The following is a 19,852-nucleotide window of genomic DNA, read 5'->3' on the forward strand; positions in this document are numbered from 1 at the left end:
GAGGAAGAGTCTTCCTGTGTGCCTTTGTATCAACTTTAAGTCTACATACAGTGTCGTTTAGAACCCAAGTGGGTATTTTTGTGATTAATCCATATGAGGGTTTTGTCTTAACATTAGATAGTTTACGATTTATACCAAGACAAACAGGCAATCTACATTCTTGGAAATTTCAAATTACCTAAATCTTCCATATTAGCAGCTAAGTCCCAATAAAGTATTCTAGAATACAAATGTATTCTAAAACAGTTGAAGAGGGGAGCTCATGGGTAAAACTTTTTTTTAGCTAAGCACAGCTTTCTATTCAAGGTAATTCCACTCTAAGGGAGAATGAGAAAAGAGTGAGTAGGTATTCTGATCAGTTTCACTCCCATTGTTTCCCCATCAGCATCCTTATAACATTAGGCCTCCACAGTCAGACTTGTTAATGCTTCTCAATAATTAGTCTACTGTAGTTGAAAACTAAATTTTGTTAAATCTTATAACTATTCACTAAACATGAACCAGCCTTACCACAGTTTTTTTTGTGCCATGAACCTTTCTAGCAATCTCATTAAACTATGGATCCCTTCTCAAAATAATGCTTTTTGGATGTGGACCATTTTTAAAATCTTTGTGAATTGATTACAGTGTTGTTTCTGGTTTATGTTTTGGTCTTTTGGCCCCGAGGCATGTGGGAACTTAGCTCCCGACCAGGGGTCCAGCCTGCACCCCCTGCACTGGAAGGTGAGGTCTTGAACACTAGACTGCCAGGGGAGTCCCCAGAATACTGTTTTTAAAAACATACAGTATATAGGATTGCAAGGGAACCAATTATATAGACATACTCAAACTTTAAAAAATTTTTGTGGTGAGTAAAGAAGATTTAACAGACTTATAATACCATAATTTCATAGTGATAAAAGTTATAAGACATCTATAACGTGATATGAAAAGTATCTGATTTCTGTTTGCAGAATCATGGATACTGCTAATACTAATGTGGTTACTTAAATTTATGAATAAAGAAAATATGGTTTGAAATTGGTACAAATAAAGATGGCACTTTTTTTTCCATCCCAGTTTCTAGATTCCTGAATTTTTCTCATCGAACCACACATTTCACAATTTATGAATACAGACTATATTCTCAAAGATAATTTAATGTGAAAAACTCAGCAACACAGATTTTTGCCTCACAAATAGCTTAACATGAGACCGCTAACCTTGTAAACAGAGCTGTAATATACAGTTGCATCTCCATTTATAATTTGAGTTGATTCTTGAACACAGGCTTTACAGAATTTGACCAGTGAGATACACTCCCAAGAAACCCTGCACTGGATTACCCTTGTCTTAAAGCCACAGTTCCTGATGTCAGGTTTTGTATTTAACAAGGAAAAAAAAAAGCTTGTTAACCTAAACTAACAGAACTAATCACAAAAACCCCTGATTAGATTCTAGAGAGGAAATGGAAATCACCTTGGGCCAAAGAGAACAAAACTTACCCTTCAAGGACTTTATTTTGGATTTCCACACAGATGGAACTATGTGGGCCCAGATACAAATGTATCAGGCAGTTAAATATGTGATATTCAGTAATTAGGTCCAGTCACACGAGCAGTCTTTTGTATTAATTATTTTTTAGGAAATATAATTAGTCATGTCAGAAATCTGTTTGCTATGGACAGTGCTTCCAGCTATTTAAAGGTTATATTTTCCTACAATATAGCTCCATCATTGCTAAATATCATCATATCAAAACAATAGGATTCTCTTTTATCTAAGGCTTTAAATGTGAGTTTATTCCCTCCCCACCCATCCTTACATATACATACACTGCCCAATAAATGAATGAATAACCTAAGGCTTCCAGATATTTCACTGGGTTTTTGTACTTGGAGATCTAGTACAAGATCTGAATACTCTGAACTTTCTTGCCAAGAGCTATGTATGCTCTTCACACCTGGAAATTGTGTCATTTAGAATCTGACAGTTACCAAAGATCCTCACCCCCAAACTAATGAGCTTGATTTCCTTAAGAGCATATGAAGTACCCATCATAAAACTATTAGGAAATTTCTGAAATGCCACTGGATTTGATGGCACTGAATGCATAAAACCCGTAAGCTTAAATAAACTTGTTTAAAATTACAAACTCAAAAAACAAAGTATACTGGGAGTGGTTTCATAAACTTCATTCTCTTCGATGCTTTTGCGTTTTCCAGTGATGTTCACATTTTAGTCCCTTGCTGCCTTTTCATTTTGATCTTCGTTTGTATCTGATGATGGGTTTTTCAGGGGTGTGAATCATAGTTGTATAATTCACAGTGGGAAAATACCCATCAATGAGATCAAATTCATATAAACGAAGCATAGTGGACCAAATTGTCTTGATTTGAACATAGGCAAAATTCTCCCCAATGCAACGATGACGCCCTATAAAAGAAAAAAGAAGTTTCTATAACGGTTGAAATTCTTTCTTATCTCCTTGGGTCTGGAGAAATAAAAGTTGTTTATCTACGGTTAATTAAAGGTGAAAAACAGATACACAGATACTATAGTAAAGAGACATATTCTTTTCATAACAATGTAAGTAACCATAAAAAGCCCAAGAGATTTTTAATGTCTGTTAGGAGAAACAGCACCAGGGGTATTATACAATGATTTTTCCAATTGTTTTTTCCGGAAACCTAGTATCTATCTAGGTTAAATATATGTAACGTTTGAAACACACAGTGGTGATCAAGTTTGGAGATACACTAGAACATTCTGAACAGCTCTCCCAAGAGACCCATAGTTAAAAGTTAATAATATGAACCTGCCAATCAAAACTTTAAATGCCATTTCAAATGATAATGGAAAAGGAATTTAATATACTGAAAATAGCAACACATCAAAATGTAAAGGGTCATATACATATAAAAACTGATAAGCTGATTCTAAAATGCAGAGAGAAATGCAAAGGACTAGATCTCCAAAGCAATCTTGAAAGAGAAGAACCATGTTGCAGGACCTAAGACTTCAAATCTGACTTCATTACTAAAGGCATCATAACCTCTGATAATGTGATTTGTAATAAATATGTATTTAGTCTTCCATTCTTGGCACAGAGTTCCTCAAACCACTGGAATTTCTTAAGTGAAGAGAGCAATAAAGTTCAAAGAAGAAAAGAGCCTTTTGTTATTCATAACAAGCCCCCTTCAAGCACAACTTGAATTTGCAAATGAGGTGACTTTTGGGGGTGGGGTGGCACACCCAGAGAGGGCATGCAGCTGTGTACCCCTTCCTTCTGCTTTGCTCTGTGCTTCTCTTCTGTCAGGCTATTCCTGAGTTGTATACTTGTGCAGTAAACCAGCAGTCCACGTGACCTGCCTCCTGAGAAATCTGTATGCAGGTCAAGAAGCAACAGTTAGAATTGGACATGGAACAACAGACTGGTTCCAAATCAGGAAAGGAGTATGTCGAGGCTATATATTGTTATCCTGCTTATTTAACTTATACGCAGAGTTCATCATGAGAAACCCTGGGCTGGATGAAGCACAAGCTGGAATCAAGATTGCCAGGAGAAATATCAATAACCTCAGATATGCAGATGACACCACCCTTATGGCAGAAAGTGAAGAGGAACTAAAGAGCCTCTTGATGAAAGTGAAAGGGAGAGTGAAAAAGTTGGCTTAAAGCTCAACATTCAGAAAACTAAGATCATGGCATCTGGTCCCATACTTCATGGAAAACAGATGGGGAAACAATGGAAACAGTGACAGACTTTATTTTGGGGGGCTCCAAAATCACTGCAGATGGTGACTACAGCCATGAAATTAAAAGACACTTGCTACTTGGAAGAAAAGTTATGACCAACCTAGGCAGCATATTAAAAAACAGAGACATTACTTTGCCAACAGAGTTCCATCTAGTCAAAGCTATTGTTTTTCCAGTAGTCATGTACGGATGTGAGAGTTGGACTATAAAGAAAGCTGAGTGCCGAAGAATGATGCTTTTGAACTGTGGTGTTGGAGAAGACTCTTGAGAGTCCCTTGGACTGCAAGAAGATCCAACCAGTCCATCCTAAAGGAAATCAGTCCTGAAATATTCATTGGAAGGACTAATGCTGAAGCTGAAACTCCAATACTTTGGCCACCTGATGCAAAAAGACCCTGGTGCTGGGAAATATTGAAGGCAGGAGGAGAAGGGGATGACAGAGGATGAGATGATTGGATGGCATCACGGACTCGATGGACATGAGTTTGAGTAAACTCCAGGAGTTGGTGATGGATGGGGAAGCCTGGCGTGCTGCAGTCCATGGGGTCGCGAAGAGTCAGACACGACAGAGTGAACTGAACTGACTAAAACCAGCAGTCAGTAAGCAAACTTTTTGGAGTTCTGCGAGCTATTCTAACAAATTATGGAAGCTCAAAGAAGGGGTCTAGAGAACCTCGAGTTTACAGCCAGTTGGTTAGAACAGGTACCAACCTGCACTTGTAAATGGCATCTGAAGTGGTGGGGGACCTGAGCCCTTCACCAGTGGGGTCTGCACTAACCCCAGACAGAAGCCAGGTAAGTGTCAGTTCAGAAATGGTTCCTCTTTGGGGCAGAATTTGGGCTTGATAACTAATGCCCCTTCCAACCGCTTGAACAATCTGACTCTTCTATGTTATGTATATGGTATACCATTTTTGAATTTCTTAGTAAATAGTTATCAAGATCAAAAGTTTCCAAAGGACTTTATACTTTGATTTATGTGAGGAAAAGGTGTGACCAATGACAAACAAGTCATGGCACTTAAATGGTCTTTTTGGAAAAATCAAGTAAGTCGTAGAATACAGTTTAATCTGTACAAAGTGCCAATGACTAGAGGAATTACTGGAGGAACAGCAGTCAGCCTGCATTATTTTAGGATCTTAATCGAAATGCATAGGTGTGCACACTTACGCACTACCTGTCCAAACTTCAGTTCAGTCACTCAGTCGTGTCTGACTCTTTGCAACGCCATGGACTGCAGCATGCCAGGCCTCCCTGTCCATTACCAACTCCCGGAGCTTACTCAAATTCATGTCCATTGAGTTGGTGATGCCATCCAACCATCTCATCCTCTGTCATCCCCTTCTCCTCCTGCCTTCAATCTTTCCCAGCATCAGGGTCTTTTCCAATGAGTTGGTTCTTGCATCAGGTGGCCAAAGGATTGGAGTTTCAGCTTCAGCGTCAGTCCTTCCAATGAATATTCAGGACTGATTTCCTTTAGGATGGACTGGTTGGATCTAGTTGCAGTCCAAGGGACTCTCAAGAGTCTTCTCCAACACCACAGTTCAAAAGCATCAATTCTTTGGCGCTCAGCTTTCTTTATAGTCCAACTCTCACATCCATACATGACTACTGTCCAAATTTAAAGAACATTATAAGAATACATAGACAAAGAACCAAAAAGCTCACTAACAATCCAGAAAAGCTTCTGTGCCATTACTGTTTTCTGAAATGCTGATTATCTCAGCATATTTAGCTTGAATGCCCAAATGGTGTGCTAACTTCAACGGTTCTTTAAAACAGAATTCACAAAGAGCTTTAAATAGCATGATAAAGGAAAACAGGGTAGACTACAAAAATCAGAACTGTAAAACTAGATGGGTTACAAAAGGCAATAGAACACTATATAAGGATTCACAGAACTATTTTCTTTAGTACAAATGAAATATTTCTTCCAACCTGCAAAGGTTACACTCCTAACAAATGTCTGCAGGCATGTCCCCATAAGAAAAGGGGAAGATATTTGTAAATAAAATTCACATGGATTATTTAACAAATATGTTACCAGAACTAACTATTAAAATATGAAGTGTAATCATCTTACCAGCTCCAAATGGCACGTAAGCAAACTTCTCTCCTGATGCTGGGCTGTCCTCTAAGTAGCGGTCAGGATTGAAGTCCAGACGCTCTACCCATGAGTCTTTAAGTCTCTGATTGACAGTAGGAGACACACACACCTGGTGTCCTGGAGGAATGGTGTACCCTGCCACAGTCTGCAGGTGAAAGCAACACATTTCATAACCTTAAAATGCTCTACCCAATAATCAGATCATTGTATAATAAAGCACTAGTATACATGAAATATACATATGTTTTAAAACTGGCTAGTAGACAGGCCTTGCCTGGAAAATCCCATGGACGGAGGAGCCTGGTGGGCTCCAGTCCATGGGGTCGCTAAGAGTTGGACACGACTGAGCAACTTCACTTTCACTTTTCACTTTCATGCGTTGGAGAAGGAAATGGCAACCCACTCCAGAGTTCTTGCCTGGAGAATCCCAGGGACAGCGGAGCCTGATGGGCTGCCATCGTGGGGTCGCACAGAGTTGGACACGACTGAAGCGACTTAGCAGCAGCAGCAGTAGACAGGCCAATTAAAAATTATTTTAACTTAAGATGATTTCCATATGACACAACATTGGGCTGGAAGGATATACACAAATTTTAAAAAACCATAATGCCATGGGGCTGGGGATGGGATTTCAAGAAGCCTTTCACAATCCAATTTACACAGTTCCACAGTTACAATTACTTATAACAACATATATGTTATTTTAAAAAAACAAGGACAAAACACACTTCCATTGTAAAAGCCCTAATTGTAGGGAGATCGGGTGAGCATGTATACTGTCTGCAATTATGTAAAAATATCTATATATCTAGAATAGGTAAAATTGAAAATTATTTACAAGTGATTATTCTACGTTTTTAAAAATTCTCTTTGATATTACACTATTTCTTTTTGATAAATACAACTTGGGGCCACAGAGGAAAAGCTCTAGCCAGGAGACTCACCAGAGGAGTTTTGGCCAGTCTCATCATGGTCATTATAGGAGGTCGAAGTCTTAATGTTTCTTTTATACAGCGATCAAGTAAATTGAGATCCTTGAGCTAAAAAGAGAAAATTTTTCCAGGTTTTACAAACATTTAAGCATACCGCAAGAGGATACAAACAAGTTCAGAGTAGCTGAATAAAAAGTTTTATTACTGTCCATGGTCAGCAAAGAAAAAGGCATGATAACAGATCACTCTGACGAATGGCATGGTAAGGACCTGCAAAAATTTACCCATCGAAAACATGAAAACATTAGCAAAAATCATCAATTTCAGCTTTTTCAAAACCTGTACACAAATGTTTATAGCAGCATTATTCATAGTATCCTAAAGGTGGAAACAATCCAAATGTCAATCAACTGATGAAGAGGTTAATAAAAGTGGTATAGCCACACGATGGCTACAAATACGGTAACAAATATGTTACCAGAACAAACTATTCAAATATGAAGTGTAATCATCTTACCAGCTCCAAATGGCACGTAAGCAAACTCTCCTGATGCTAGGCTGTCCTCTAAAGTACTGATATATGCTACAACATGGATTAATTTTGAAAACATGCTAACTGAAAGAAGCTAGTCACAAGAGACCACATACTGTATGATCCCATTCATATGAAATGTCCAAATAGGCAAATACAAAGAGACAAAATATAGATTAGTGGTTGCTAGAGGCAGGGGAAATGGACTGCTCATGGCCCTCTTTTGGAAGTGGTGTAAACATTTTCAAATGAAACTCTGATGATGGTTTCACAATTCTGAAAATACTTTTAAAAACCAGTAGATTATATACTTTAATAGGTGGATTAATTATGTAATTAGCTATCACTTTAAAAATTACTAAAATCAGGAATTAAAAGGAGACATCACTATTGACCTAATAGAAAAGAATGACAAGAGAATACTTCAACTGTTTGCCAACAAATTAGATAACCTAGATGAAACAAATTCCTAGAAAGACACAAACTGCCAAAAACTAACTCAAAAAGAAATTGAACAGATTTGTAAAAAGTGAAGACATTGAATTAGTAATCAAAAACTACCCACAAAGAAAGCACAGGCCTAGATGGCTTCACTGGTTAATACTACCAGACATTTAAGAAAGCAGTAATACCAGTCCTTCACAAAGCCTTCCTAAAAGGAAAAAGAGGAGGGAACACTTCCAAACTCCTTCTCTGAGAACCAATAATATACCCTGACACCAAAATCTGTCAAATACATAACAATAAAACTATAGCCCACTATCCCCTGTGAATATTGTCCAAAAGTCCTCAACAAAATACCAGCAAACAGATCTAGGATTAGGACATTTCAGGGGAGGCTATGATGAATTTTCTAAAAATAATCAATTTAATCTATAGTATATAGAAGATCCCAAATTGTCCCCTTTAACAATCAGCCACACACACTCAGTATCATAAGCAGCAATGGAACTGAAAATCCCACAAACCTGGTCATAAGTCAGAGGAGGCAGATTCTCACCACAGACTGTTTTCTGTTCTAAGAAACATTTTTCTTGAAGTGTTTTGTCTCTGGCCAAAAAGAAGCCCATCCAGGCACTGGTAGTTGAAGAAGTATGCTGCCCTGCCAAGAGCAGTCCAATAAGCATGCCTGCTACTTCATCATCCGTCAGAGGACGCCCATCCCTACAGAATGGACCACACACACAAATTTAACATCTGCAGGTCACTTCATGCCCCAACCTTTACATAAAAATTAGTTCATTTCTTCTCTTGCATTTACCCATCACAAGTCCAAATTTTTTTTTCCCCTTTAGAGAAGAGAGGCCAATAAAAAATATGACATTGATTACAAAGACTTCATTGCAGTTTACTAGCAAACTTTTCACATCCACAGTACTAAATTCCAGTAAGGCACAGGATCCCAGTAATTTATGTCTCATCCATTTAAGAAGTTCAAAGGTCATATCTACTAATTTTTGCCAGTATTTTTACTTTTTAAATGTACATAATATTTAACTATGCTTTTAATGTGGAATTTCCTGCTTCGTTTAATATGTGATCTGAAGAGCTCTTACTTGTAAGTAGACTCTAGTAAAGTTTGGAGAATGTCATCAATTTTTTCTCCTGACTCTCTGCGTTTCTGGATTGCCTTGTAGAAAATATTCTTGATCTCCCGATGAGCTCTGTCCCTGCGTCTGTAATTCAAACATGAAGATAACTTTTAAAAAGTAAGCAATACTTTCAGGCATCAATTGACAAAACTCAGAACCAAGAGGAAAAAAAAAAAGAATCCATGAAAATCTTATATTGTTAGGAATTTCTAAGGTCCTTAAGGACAGGAAATGTGTTATAACATACTTATCCCTGATTCTGAACACAGTACCTATGTTGTAACTGAAAACTCAAATGATTACTCCTTTACAACCATTTTCCATTGTAAAAGAAAGCAGAAATACACCTTTATATTAACAGGAAATTCCAATTTTAAGCAAGTTAATTCTTGAAGTGGACAGACTCACTCTGGTTCTTCTATAGGATTTCAAATTTGAGTAACTCCCACTCCTCACTTGAACAGAAATGAATCAATAAAGGCTACTAATAGGCAAAACACTAAGCTACATGTCAAGTCCCGTGAGCAGTGTTTCTCTGTATCACAGATGATCCTTGCTCTTAAGGAGATCACAATAGGCTGACAAGGAGACAAAGAAAGGTTTGGATACTTCAAAACACAGAAACTTCACAATAAACTACAAATTAGTCAAATACTTTCAAGTGCCTAGAAAGCTGCATCACTTCTAGGTAGAGTTCAAGAACTTTCCGGAGTACAAGGAATATGTGGGACATGTGGGTTTCAAAATATCAGGACAGTCAAATCAACCTTTCTAAAACTGAAACTTAACCTTAAATGAGCTCACTATGTAAAAAAAATGTTGAATTCTTACAGAAGAAGGGAGGCTCATAACCTCCCCCAATTTGCTTCTATATTTAATTTTTATTTTTGTTAATGCAAAGCAAACCAATAGTACGGTAATTAAACACACAGTGAAATGACCAAGCATCGTCTCTTCGTCCATACCTGAAACTAGGCAGAGGGAGCCAGCCTGGCAAAAGCCAGGCTGCATGGCTAAAACCTCCATCCAAATCCGCATACAGTTGTGCCACCTTCTCGTTGAGTTGACTTCTGATTTCCTTTCCATGTAAACAATGGCTGGCTGTTAAAATGATGAGCTCAGAAAGAGCTTCAAACAAATCTAGAGGGAAAAAGATCATTCCCATTACTATTGCCCAAAATTCTTTTGAAATGTTGTATTCTTAGAGACGCAAAAGTACTATGAAGGAAATGAGAATAAAAATTTAACTCGTTAACCAACAAGATCCTTTTCACACCATCGAAAAATGCCTATAGACAGGCTACAATAAAGAGAAACCAAAGGCAGCCCACCTCTTTGGATAGCCAAGATAGATGCCACGGAGGTAACTAAAACCTCACTCAGACTCATGAGCCCTTCATCTCAAAAAGATAAAAGTGGGAAATTAATAAGTGGGAAAAAAAAAACTGAAGTCTTGAAAAAGTCTTAAAAGAAAACTAATCACCATCTTGTATATGCAAACATTAGAGACGGATGCATCAAGTAAGCACACCTGGATGACACTGTAAAAGCCACAATTACCCAGTCGATATCCTGTTCTTTGATTCCATGCTCACCAAACGAACTTCTAGTTGTCATTTGGCTTTCCAGTTAGACTGCCAATAAAGAGAAGTGCAGCAAATATTATGCTGTTCTTTGTCCCATAATTGCATCTCACTTGTACTTACTCAGCATTCTCATTTATACATCAGCTTCTCATAGAAGAGCAAGTATGTCACATAAAATTTAGGTCTGTTAAATACAACCAGGTTCCTGGACCTTTTATAGAAGCTGAAGACTAGATCTAGAATGTGATGACCTACATAGTAGTCTTACTGCCCTGTAGACAGATGTTGCTTCCTGCTAGGGCTATGGCAATGGTTTCGATGGCAACACTTAATTGCAATCCAGTATAAAAACTGGATTCACAGAGTCCAAAGAAAGTTATGTTACATTCAATATATTCCCTACATAATGCAAGAAAGCACATAATAACGTTGTTTTTTTAATTTCTACTGGGAACAGCTAAAATCGCTCTTTTGGTAGTACAGCAAGCTTATGTATTTAAACTTACATTTTTGTTGAAATAAATCATTCCCATACAACATTAGAAAAATAATGTATTACATATATAATTTAATCTTTTAGACTTCAAGTTGCTGACATGGAGGGCAAATTTTTTATTTTATATATTATCTTAAAATGACTTTGAATGTAAGTTTTACATTTGGTTTATTTCAAAATTCAATCATGAATCATTTTTATGTAATTGAGCTAAACAATATGCACATTAATTAAAATATTTTAAGATTTTGCTAAGTGAGCAACAATAATTACTTCCGCTCAAGTCTTTTAACTCCATAACGTGTTCATTTCATTAAATATAAGGTGGATTTGCTTCCCAGGTAGCATGAGTGGTAAAGAGCCTGCCTGCCAATGCAGGAGACATTAATAGGTGTGGATTCAATCCATGGATCAGGAAGATCCCCCGGAAGAGGGCATGGCAACCCACTCCAGTGTTCTTGCCTGGAGAATCACTTGGACAGAGGAGCCTGGTGGGCTACAGTCCACGGGGTGGCAAAGAGTCGGACACGACTGAAGCGATTCAGCATGCATGCATCCAAGGTGGTTTTACACGTGCTGTAGTTTGCTCTTTACACACACATACACACACACATTGTTAAAATTTCTAGTCACAGAAAAGTAGACATATTAGGACAAATGAAAAACCAAAACATTGTGCTTACTTTTTTCTCCACTTTCTCCCCAACTTTTAAAGTATTCTTTTGTTTCTTTTTCAATTATAGACACGTGCTGTCTAAAGTGGGCTATGTTAAGACCACTTTTCAACATTTTCTTCTGCTCCAAGAAAACCTTCAAAATATTAAGGGTATACAAGTATTAAAACACAGTTCTGTTTTACCATGAGACTCATTTGGGTTATTATAACTCTTTAATACACAAAGAAAGCAGTCTTCCAAAAAATTGAAATTAAAGAGAAAATAATTTTCTTCACCACACCAGATAAAACTTCATGCATATATCTGAAGTAATATGTAGTAGACACATGCTATGCAGGTCCAATTCAAACGATAAATTAGGAACCCCACTTCTGGCCTTCCTTCCTAATACATACATGCTTTCCCCACTCTTGACTCCAAGGCTGCCTTCTCCTATTCCATTATATTCTAGTCTTCCAACCCAACCCAGATGCCAACACAATCTCCCAAAGGTCCATTATGCTTTGCTAATATTTTTATCCTCTTTCACATATTCTACCATTTATTCCCAAACAAATATCATTCCTCACTCACACTATCTTCCAAAAGTTTAATTAGAATGTAATACAGTGGGAATAAATTCACACTAAGACAATAAACCCTTTGGGGAAGTTCTAAAATAAACCCTCTGGTTTATTTTATATTTTTTATGTATTTTATATATCCAACCAGAGGGATTAACCTAGGCTTTCGCTTTTGGTCTTAAGGAGAGCTGTTCATTCCTCCATACCTCCTCAATCCCCAGAAGCAACACTGAATGTCAATTCTTAGCTGCTACACTAGAGTACTGGGTAATGCATGGTACATTGATAGCCAGAGCCTGCACCAAGTAATTAAGCTAATTATTGAATGCATTTTATACCAAGTTGCAGTACTTAAATATTTGCCTTCGGGGGAGCAAAGAAATCACACAAACTTCTAAAACCAACAACATCTAGGTCAGAAGAACTCTCATCCTAGAATTTCAGGTAGGAGGTGGGAAAGTATTAATAGGACGCCCTTCTAATGAAATGAGTTTTTCCTTCTTACTACCTCAAATCAAATGCTAACACGCTAAGTTCTCATTGATTCTATTAATATTGCTTTGCACAGGTAGCCCTTTAAAATTGTTTGTTTAGTCCACACCAGCAGCTATAAAGCAAAATACCCATTCTCTGTCAGCTACCCTGGGTTTTCCTTCTTATAAGTGCCTCCTGATTCTTCAGAGTTTTGAGGCAAGGAATAATCTCTTCTCTACTTTAGCAATACAGCTTACACTACTAGCTATAAATTGTATAGTGCAGATTTGTCTTTCTTCAAGCTAACCACGTCACCTACTGTATTAGGCACATCATAGGCAACTCCCTTCCCAAACACAGGTGTCGTCAGACGACTGTAGACTTCCTCGGCATTCAAGTCTTCATTTTTACTATTAAAAAGCAGTGCAGCAGCCTCACTCCCCAGCAGGTAGGTAAACGTCTTTCCCACCATGGTAAAACTAAATACAGGTCCATACTGAAGAGAGAAAAGTACCCACAGTGATGTTACCAAAAAATCTGCAAGCGCTAAGACACTCATCTTAAATAATAAAATAATACATTGTTGAAGATCAAAACATTCACAAACCTTAATGCAATTCTTCCCCCCGTCTTTGTCCAAATGTATAATTATGTTCATCCGGTTCCAAATAAAATATAAATAAAACTTTCTATTCTGCTTTTTTCACTCCTTATATTGAAAATATTTTCTATCTTTCACAGACATCATATTAACTGTTCTTTCTATGGTTGATGTGTCCATTTTTTATTTATTATAGGCAATTATGTAATGAATATCTCTGAGAATATAGATATTTTTTCCCTTTGATTAAAAGTAACTTTACAGGAGTAGCCAAAGAATATGACCTTTCCTAAAGTTATTGCTATGTGGAGATACCAGAATTTTATTTAGTTATGAGTCTTACCACCTAGTTTTTAATTAGTGACTTTCCATAGCTGTTATGTTAGATGGCACCCCATTCCAGTACTCTTGCCTGGAAAATCCCACAGACAGAGGAGCCTGGTGGGCTGCAGCCCATGGGGTTGCGAAGAGTCAGACACGACTGAGCGACTTCCCTTTCACTTTTCACTTTCATGCACTGGAGAAGAAAATGGCAACCCACTCCAATGTTCTTGCCTGAAGAATCCCAGGGATAGGGGAGCCTGCTGGGCTGCCATCTATGGGGTCACACAGAGTCGGACACGACTGAAGTGACTTAGCAACAACAAATGAGTCTTACCACTATCTCACCAACACTGAATGATCTCATTTTTAATTTTTTTGTTAATCTGGTTAGGTGCTAAATGCTTTGCTTTGCAGTTTTCTGATTACTATTAAAGATTTCAGTTACTGGGGATACAGTCATGAACAAAAATACTGTCTCTGACTCAAGAAACTCCAGTCTATTTAAATAGATGCAACTCAATTGAATAAGTGCATTAACAAATGTAAAATTACAAATGTGACAAGTACTAGACAAAGGAAAGCAACTCTTCGATGAGAGAACTGATAAAAGGGACTAAAAAGAGAAAAAGACACCAGAGCTGAGACCTAAAGCATGGTAGGGGTAGTAGTTAGCCTGATGGCAGAGCATGCGCAGAGTTCTAAAAGTAAAAGAGAAGGTAAGGATGTGATGAGGGTAGAGTCTATCTAGTGGGGCCATACAGAGCCTTATCAGCCACATTCAGGGAGTTGTATCCTTGCAAGCAACGGAATGAGATGGAAGGTCTTAAACTGCATGGGAGAGATACTAATCTGTGCATATTTTAAAAGAAAGATCCCTCTGGCTCCTGGATGGAGAGGAGGGAGGGATAGGAGCTGAAGGAAAGCCAGACGACCAGCGAGCCTGTTACAGGAACCTGATGATGAGCACTCGGGACAATGTAATGGAGAGGCAGTGGAGACAGAAGCAGAAGGATATGGAATTATTTTGAAGAGAAAATCTGCAGGCTTGGGAATGAATTGATGGATGGAGCAGGAAGTATCAAGAGTGAATCCTAGGCTCCTGGTACACTGCAAAACTGGCAGAACAATGATGAGGAAGGTGAACAGAAAGGACCATCAGGATTAGAGAGAGAAAAATCAAAGGGTCAGATTTTTTAAATGTCTGATTTCAGATGACTTTGGACAACCAAGAAAAAATAATGTGGGAGGTGAATATCCAGGTCTGAAGCCCAAGAAGAGACCTGAACCAGAGACTTTAATTTGGGTGTCATTTACATCTGGCTGGGCTTTCCAGGTGGTGCAGAGGTAAAGAATCCACCTGCAGTGCAGGAGATGCGGTTCAACCCCTGGGTTGGGAAGATCCCCTGGAGAAGGGAATGGCAACCCACTCCAGTATTCTTGCCTGGGTAATTCCATGGACAGAGGAAGCTGGTGGGTTACAGTCCACGGGGTCACAAAGAGTCAGACACAACTGAGAGACTAACACTTTCACACTCTCACTTCATGTGGCTAAAAACTGAAGCTGCAGCTAGGGACAAGATCAGGTAGGAAAGAATAAAGGCCAAGGACCAAACCTCAGTGAATCCCAACAGTAAATGGCCAAGCGTGAGCCCACAAATGAGTTAGGAAAGCAGCATTCACAGAAGCAGAAGAAAAAGTGAGAGAAGCCACAGCTAAGGTGGGAGTGGTCATCACTGACAAATACAGCTAAGTTCACTACATTAAGACATGGTGCTCATTAGTGAAGGGGTTGAAAGACAGACTAGAGTGGACTAAAGAGTAAGTGAGGAGGTGTGGAAACAGAGACTAAGTACAGAAACTTGCTGGAGGGGGAGGGACATGCGAGGGGCTTAGAAAATTCCACAGATGCATGGTTAAAAAAAAAGGGTCAATTATTAATAGTATCCATGTTAACTGTGATCAGTGAATACAAAATTGAGGCCAGTGGTTTTTAAACCATAGTTGCCAGAACTAAATTTCCTCAGAGATAATCCTAGAACAAAGGAGAACATAACAGGGTCTCTAAGACCCCTCCAGCTCTTAATCCAGAAAAACTCCAATTTTATCTGTTACCTGTACTAGGGATAAGCATAAGATTACATTTTTTTTTAATATTCCACCATTTAAAAGAAAATTGGAAAAGCACTAATTTCTTTTCCTTTAATGATTTGTAACACTTACCTTCTCATATGCATCTTCTAGGAATTCAATTGGACTTTTCCCAAATGCTATAGCATGTCCAAGGAATGGAATTGGAGAGACAATGTATGGTGGACTTTTCTGCAAAAGAAAACAAACAAAAAAACTTCGAGTTTACATTTCCTATTATAAGACATTCAGTTTAGTTTCACAATTCAAAAAGAAAGAAAGAAAGAAACTTGTCCTTAATATTAAGAAGTTACCAAAAGATGAAGCACCAAAAGTAACTTCACAACAAGTAAATCGCAAATACCTTAGACCGAGCAGCTTTGGGAAAAAGAAGAGAAACTCAAAACCTGGTATAAGATAAATGACCAAACATCACAGTACTGCAATTAGGCTCTAGGCAACTTTCCTAACCATAAGTAAAAAAAAAAAAAACAACACTAAACTCAAACTATGGTTTCTTGAGCACTTATTTCTACTACCACTCACAGTTTTAGTCCCCAAATCTTGCCTAAATCTTTAGTCCCACAATGGGAAAAAAACAGAGTAACTTGAGGGAAAGAAGGGAAATGTTTAAGATGTTACATTCCTCATTACGGTCAACAGAACACATTATCATGCTTCTCTCAAGGAATGATCTAGATCCACTGATTTTAATGAGAGAGAAAATCAGTTCTAGCAGGAACATTTTAGCACTCACTATAAAAGGTACTTCTGGGCTTCCCAGATGGCTCAATGGTAAAGAGTCAACCTGCCAAAGCAGGAGACATAGGTTCTGGGTGGGAAGATCACCTGGAGGAAATGACAACCCACTCCAGTATTCTTGCCTGGAGAATTCCATGGACAGAGGAGCCAGGCAGGCTATAGTCCATGGGGTTACAGAGTCTGACAGGACTGAACCACTGACCACGCTGGCTTAAAATGTACTTCAGATGCCCCAAAATGAGACTCACAGATTACAGCATCAAGTCTCCTGAAATCAAACGTGCAGTTATGAAAAAGGACAATAGTCCTCATATCCTTCGTAGTCTCAAAGAGAAAGGAGCTCTACAAACTCACTCTTTGGACAATAGTAGCAACAATCTTAAAATACTACAGTTGTCTTTCCAAAGATAACACTTCCTCAAAAACACCACACATGGAGGGGGAAAAAAACTGCCTCGTGCCTGTTAGAGGTCAAACAAAAATCATTTAAAAACTACTTCGTCAAAAAAAAAAAAAAAAACCTTGTGATTTCCACTGTCAGTAAAAAATGTATTCTATTGTCAATGCTACTTGGTTTGGCTAAAACGCATTCATCACATATATTTGGGAAATAGAAGCCAGTGGTCAGTAAAGGCTCTAAGTTAGAGAATCTGATATTTTATTAGCATCATAGGAAGGTCCCTGCAACACTCATGACGCTCACTCTACCAAACTAAACACATTCCTCTCCATAGTGATGTAAAATCGGCACTGGGGGTAACGACACAGCCCATAGAACACTGAACCACTCAAGGGTAGCCACCTAGGATGACGACCACCAGGGCCGAAGCTGCCCCAAACATCACCAACAGGGCCCCCACCAGGGCTGAAACACCCCTTACGGCGGCCAGTACCGTCATCCGGACGCTCAGGGCCACAGCCGCCACCCCGACCCTGGCCATTAGGGCTACCGATAGTGCCTCGGTCAACAGAGGCATCACTAAGACCACAGTCGCGGCAAACACGACCCCAACGAGGACGAGGCACGCGACCGACACCAGGGCACCCAGCACCAAGCTCAGCAAGGTCAGGGCAGTCTCGACCGCCCGTGCAACCAGAATCGGGGCTCCTGCCTCTCGACTCCCTCCCAGCTCCAGCCTCCAGCGTGCCCGCCGCCACTTCCCGGCACCACAGCGGTGCCAGCCCCTCGCTAGCTCTTCGGTCGCCCTGGTCTCAGCGTCCCCTCCACCAGAACCCCCAGGGGTGCACGTACCGCCCCAGTCGGCAGTGGTGGGGCCAGGTGGCCAACCGCGAGGCGGAACAGGTAGACCAGACTAAGCGTGAAGGCGCAGGCGATGAGCAGCATGGATGCGAGGTTGCCGCCCGTTACTTGCTCCATCGCCTGCCCCAGCACTGACCCGCCCGCCTGCAGTAAGTCCAGCATCACTATCCCGGCCGCCACCCCCGCGTCAATTTGCCAGAGACGTTGGAGGCCGAGGTCGCCGCGGCTCCTCCGAATCCACCGAGGAACAGAAGCTGGCAGATGGGTGTTAGGAGGTGGCCGGGCCAGCAGGTCTCCTACTAAGCCCAGCCCCACCCCCCACCCCCTATAACTCCGCCTCTTTCGCACACCACCCTATACGTCACAGAATAGGGCGGGACCTGCCTCTGGCCACGCCCCTTAAAAGCATCCCAATGCCGAAGTCTCCTTGCGCCGAGAGAGAGAGGCCCTGAAGAAGCAGGTTGCACCTGTGGCACGGGGAGTGCAGAGACAGAAGAGAAACATAGGCTTAAGAGGAGGTCACCCCTAAGAATCGCGGGCCACCCGAGCCTGTGTGTCCTGGGTGCGGGGCGCCAGCACACAACACTGTAATGGGACGGGCGGAAGGATTTCAGGGCTAGGGTTGCGGCGTGCCGGCGGCGGCGGCGCGCGTTCGGTGATTGCACCGCGCGCGGCTGAGGTGATCTCGGCTTATGTGGCGTCAGCAGGGCGGGTGGCTGGGGCGCCGCCCCCTTCCTGGGCTCTGAAAGGCGCCGCACCTGAACCCGTTCGGGGGCCGCGTCCCGGGCGGTCGGAGAGTTCCAAATATCCGCGATAAAGGGAGATTGTGAAAGACGCCTTATACACCCTGAAGGTTGGGACGCTGGGGTCATTCCCATCTCACCTCGAATAAAACCAGGCCAGTATTCATATGCAATGATAGAGGTAACAACTCGTGGTTATTGGGTGTTCTACGTCTAACAGAAGCAAATCTTGCAAGCTAGGTATCTATGTTACAGGCCGTCGTGACCTGTTTGAGGCAATATTTCCCAACAACGCCACTTATTCTGGCTGTTTAGGACCAGACAGATTTTGAAACGAAATTCGGTTCTCCTGTTACACGCAACCTCAGCTCATCCACGCTTGTGGTTTCAAATAAACATGCGTGTAAAATGACCGCCAAGTGGAACCCTCCTGTTAGGTAACTGTCACCAGCCCCTGGCCAGGTTGATTCCTTTATACAGTCAACGTTAAGAGCTGGCTGCTGTGCTTGGCACTGGGAATACAGCAGTGAATGAGAAAACTGCGAGGCCCTGTGGAAGGAGCAGTAAACAGCCAGTTGCCTGTTCTGACTCCTCTGTCTGGAGATCGGATGCTCCTATCAGATGAGTAGCGCCAAGTAAACTCATAAATCTTCACTCACCTGGCTGCCAACCTGCTCCTCCCATACTGCGTCTGTAGGAGGGGCACCAGTAGCCACCAAACTGCCCTCCTGCGCTGCGCATGACATCTCATCAGTCACCAAGTCCTGTAATTCCACCACCTTAAAAGTTGCTCCATTCTTGCCACTGCCTTGAGTCGACCCTGGGCATTGCTTGTCTGCATTACTACAATCATAGGCTAACTGGACGCGAGTCCTTGTCTTTTAATCTACCCGCCACAAAAGCTACCATTTCTCCTGTCACTAAAGTTGTGTTGCAGTTGACTTCATCAGTTTCCTCTGTTACCAGATGAACTAAAGAATAGGGACCATGTCTTAACTGGTTTTTATATTTTGCATTTATTCTGATTCATAGCTGTTCAAAAAGTGTGGTTCATGGTCTTCTGGGTATCCTCAGGACCCCAGGGGTGTCTGCAAAGTCAAAGCTCTTTATAACAATATGTGATTTACTTTTTTAGTGCTGGAATTTGTAGTGATGGTGTCAGATCAGTTCAGTCGTTCAGTCGTGTCCAACTCTTTGTGACCCCGTGAATCAAAGCACGCCAGGCCTCCCTGTCCATCACCAACTCCCAGAGTCTACCCAAACCCATGTCCATCGAGTCGGTGATGCCATCCAGCCATCTCATCCTCTGTCATCCCCTTCTCCTCCTGCCCCAAGTC

The 19,852-nt window shown here is 40.5% G+C and overlaps 1 protein-coding gene across 1 annotated transcript; it reads right to left on the reverse strand.

Annotated features, from left to right (window-relative positions):
- Window positions 1-1,120: 1,120 nt before the first annotated feature.
- CYP51A1 (cytochrome P450 family 51 subfamily A member 1) lies at window positions 1,121-17,960 on the reverse strand. Its single transcript, NM_001025319.2, is given in 10 exon segments — window positions 1,121-2,415; window positions 5,822-5,990; window positions 6,790-6,885; window positions 8,278-8,473; window positions 8,866-8,985; window positions 9,867-10,041; window positions 11,667-11,793; window positions 13,017-13,193; window positions 15,843-15,941; window positions 17,764-17,960. Coding segments are annotated over 10 exon segments (1,509 nt in total). The 5' UTR covers window positions 17,935-17,960; the 3' UTR covers window positions 1,121-2,236.
- Between the last annotated feature and the right edge of the window lie 1,892 nt (window positions 17,961-19,852).

This window comes from Bos taurus, chromosome 4, assembly GCF_002263795.3.
Source record: "Bos taurus isolate L1 Dominette 01449 registration number 42190680 breed Hereford chromosome 4, ARS-UCD2.0, whole genome shotgun sequence".
Taxonomy (NCBI): domain Eukaryota; kingdom Metazoa; phylum Chordata; class Mammalia; order Artiodactyla; family Bovidae; genus Bos; species Bos taurus.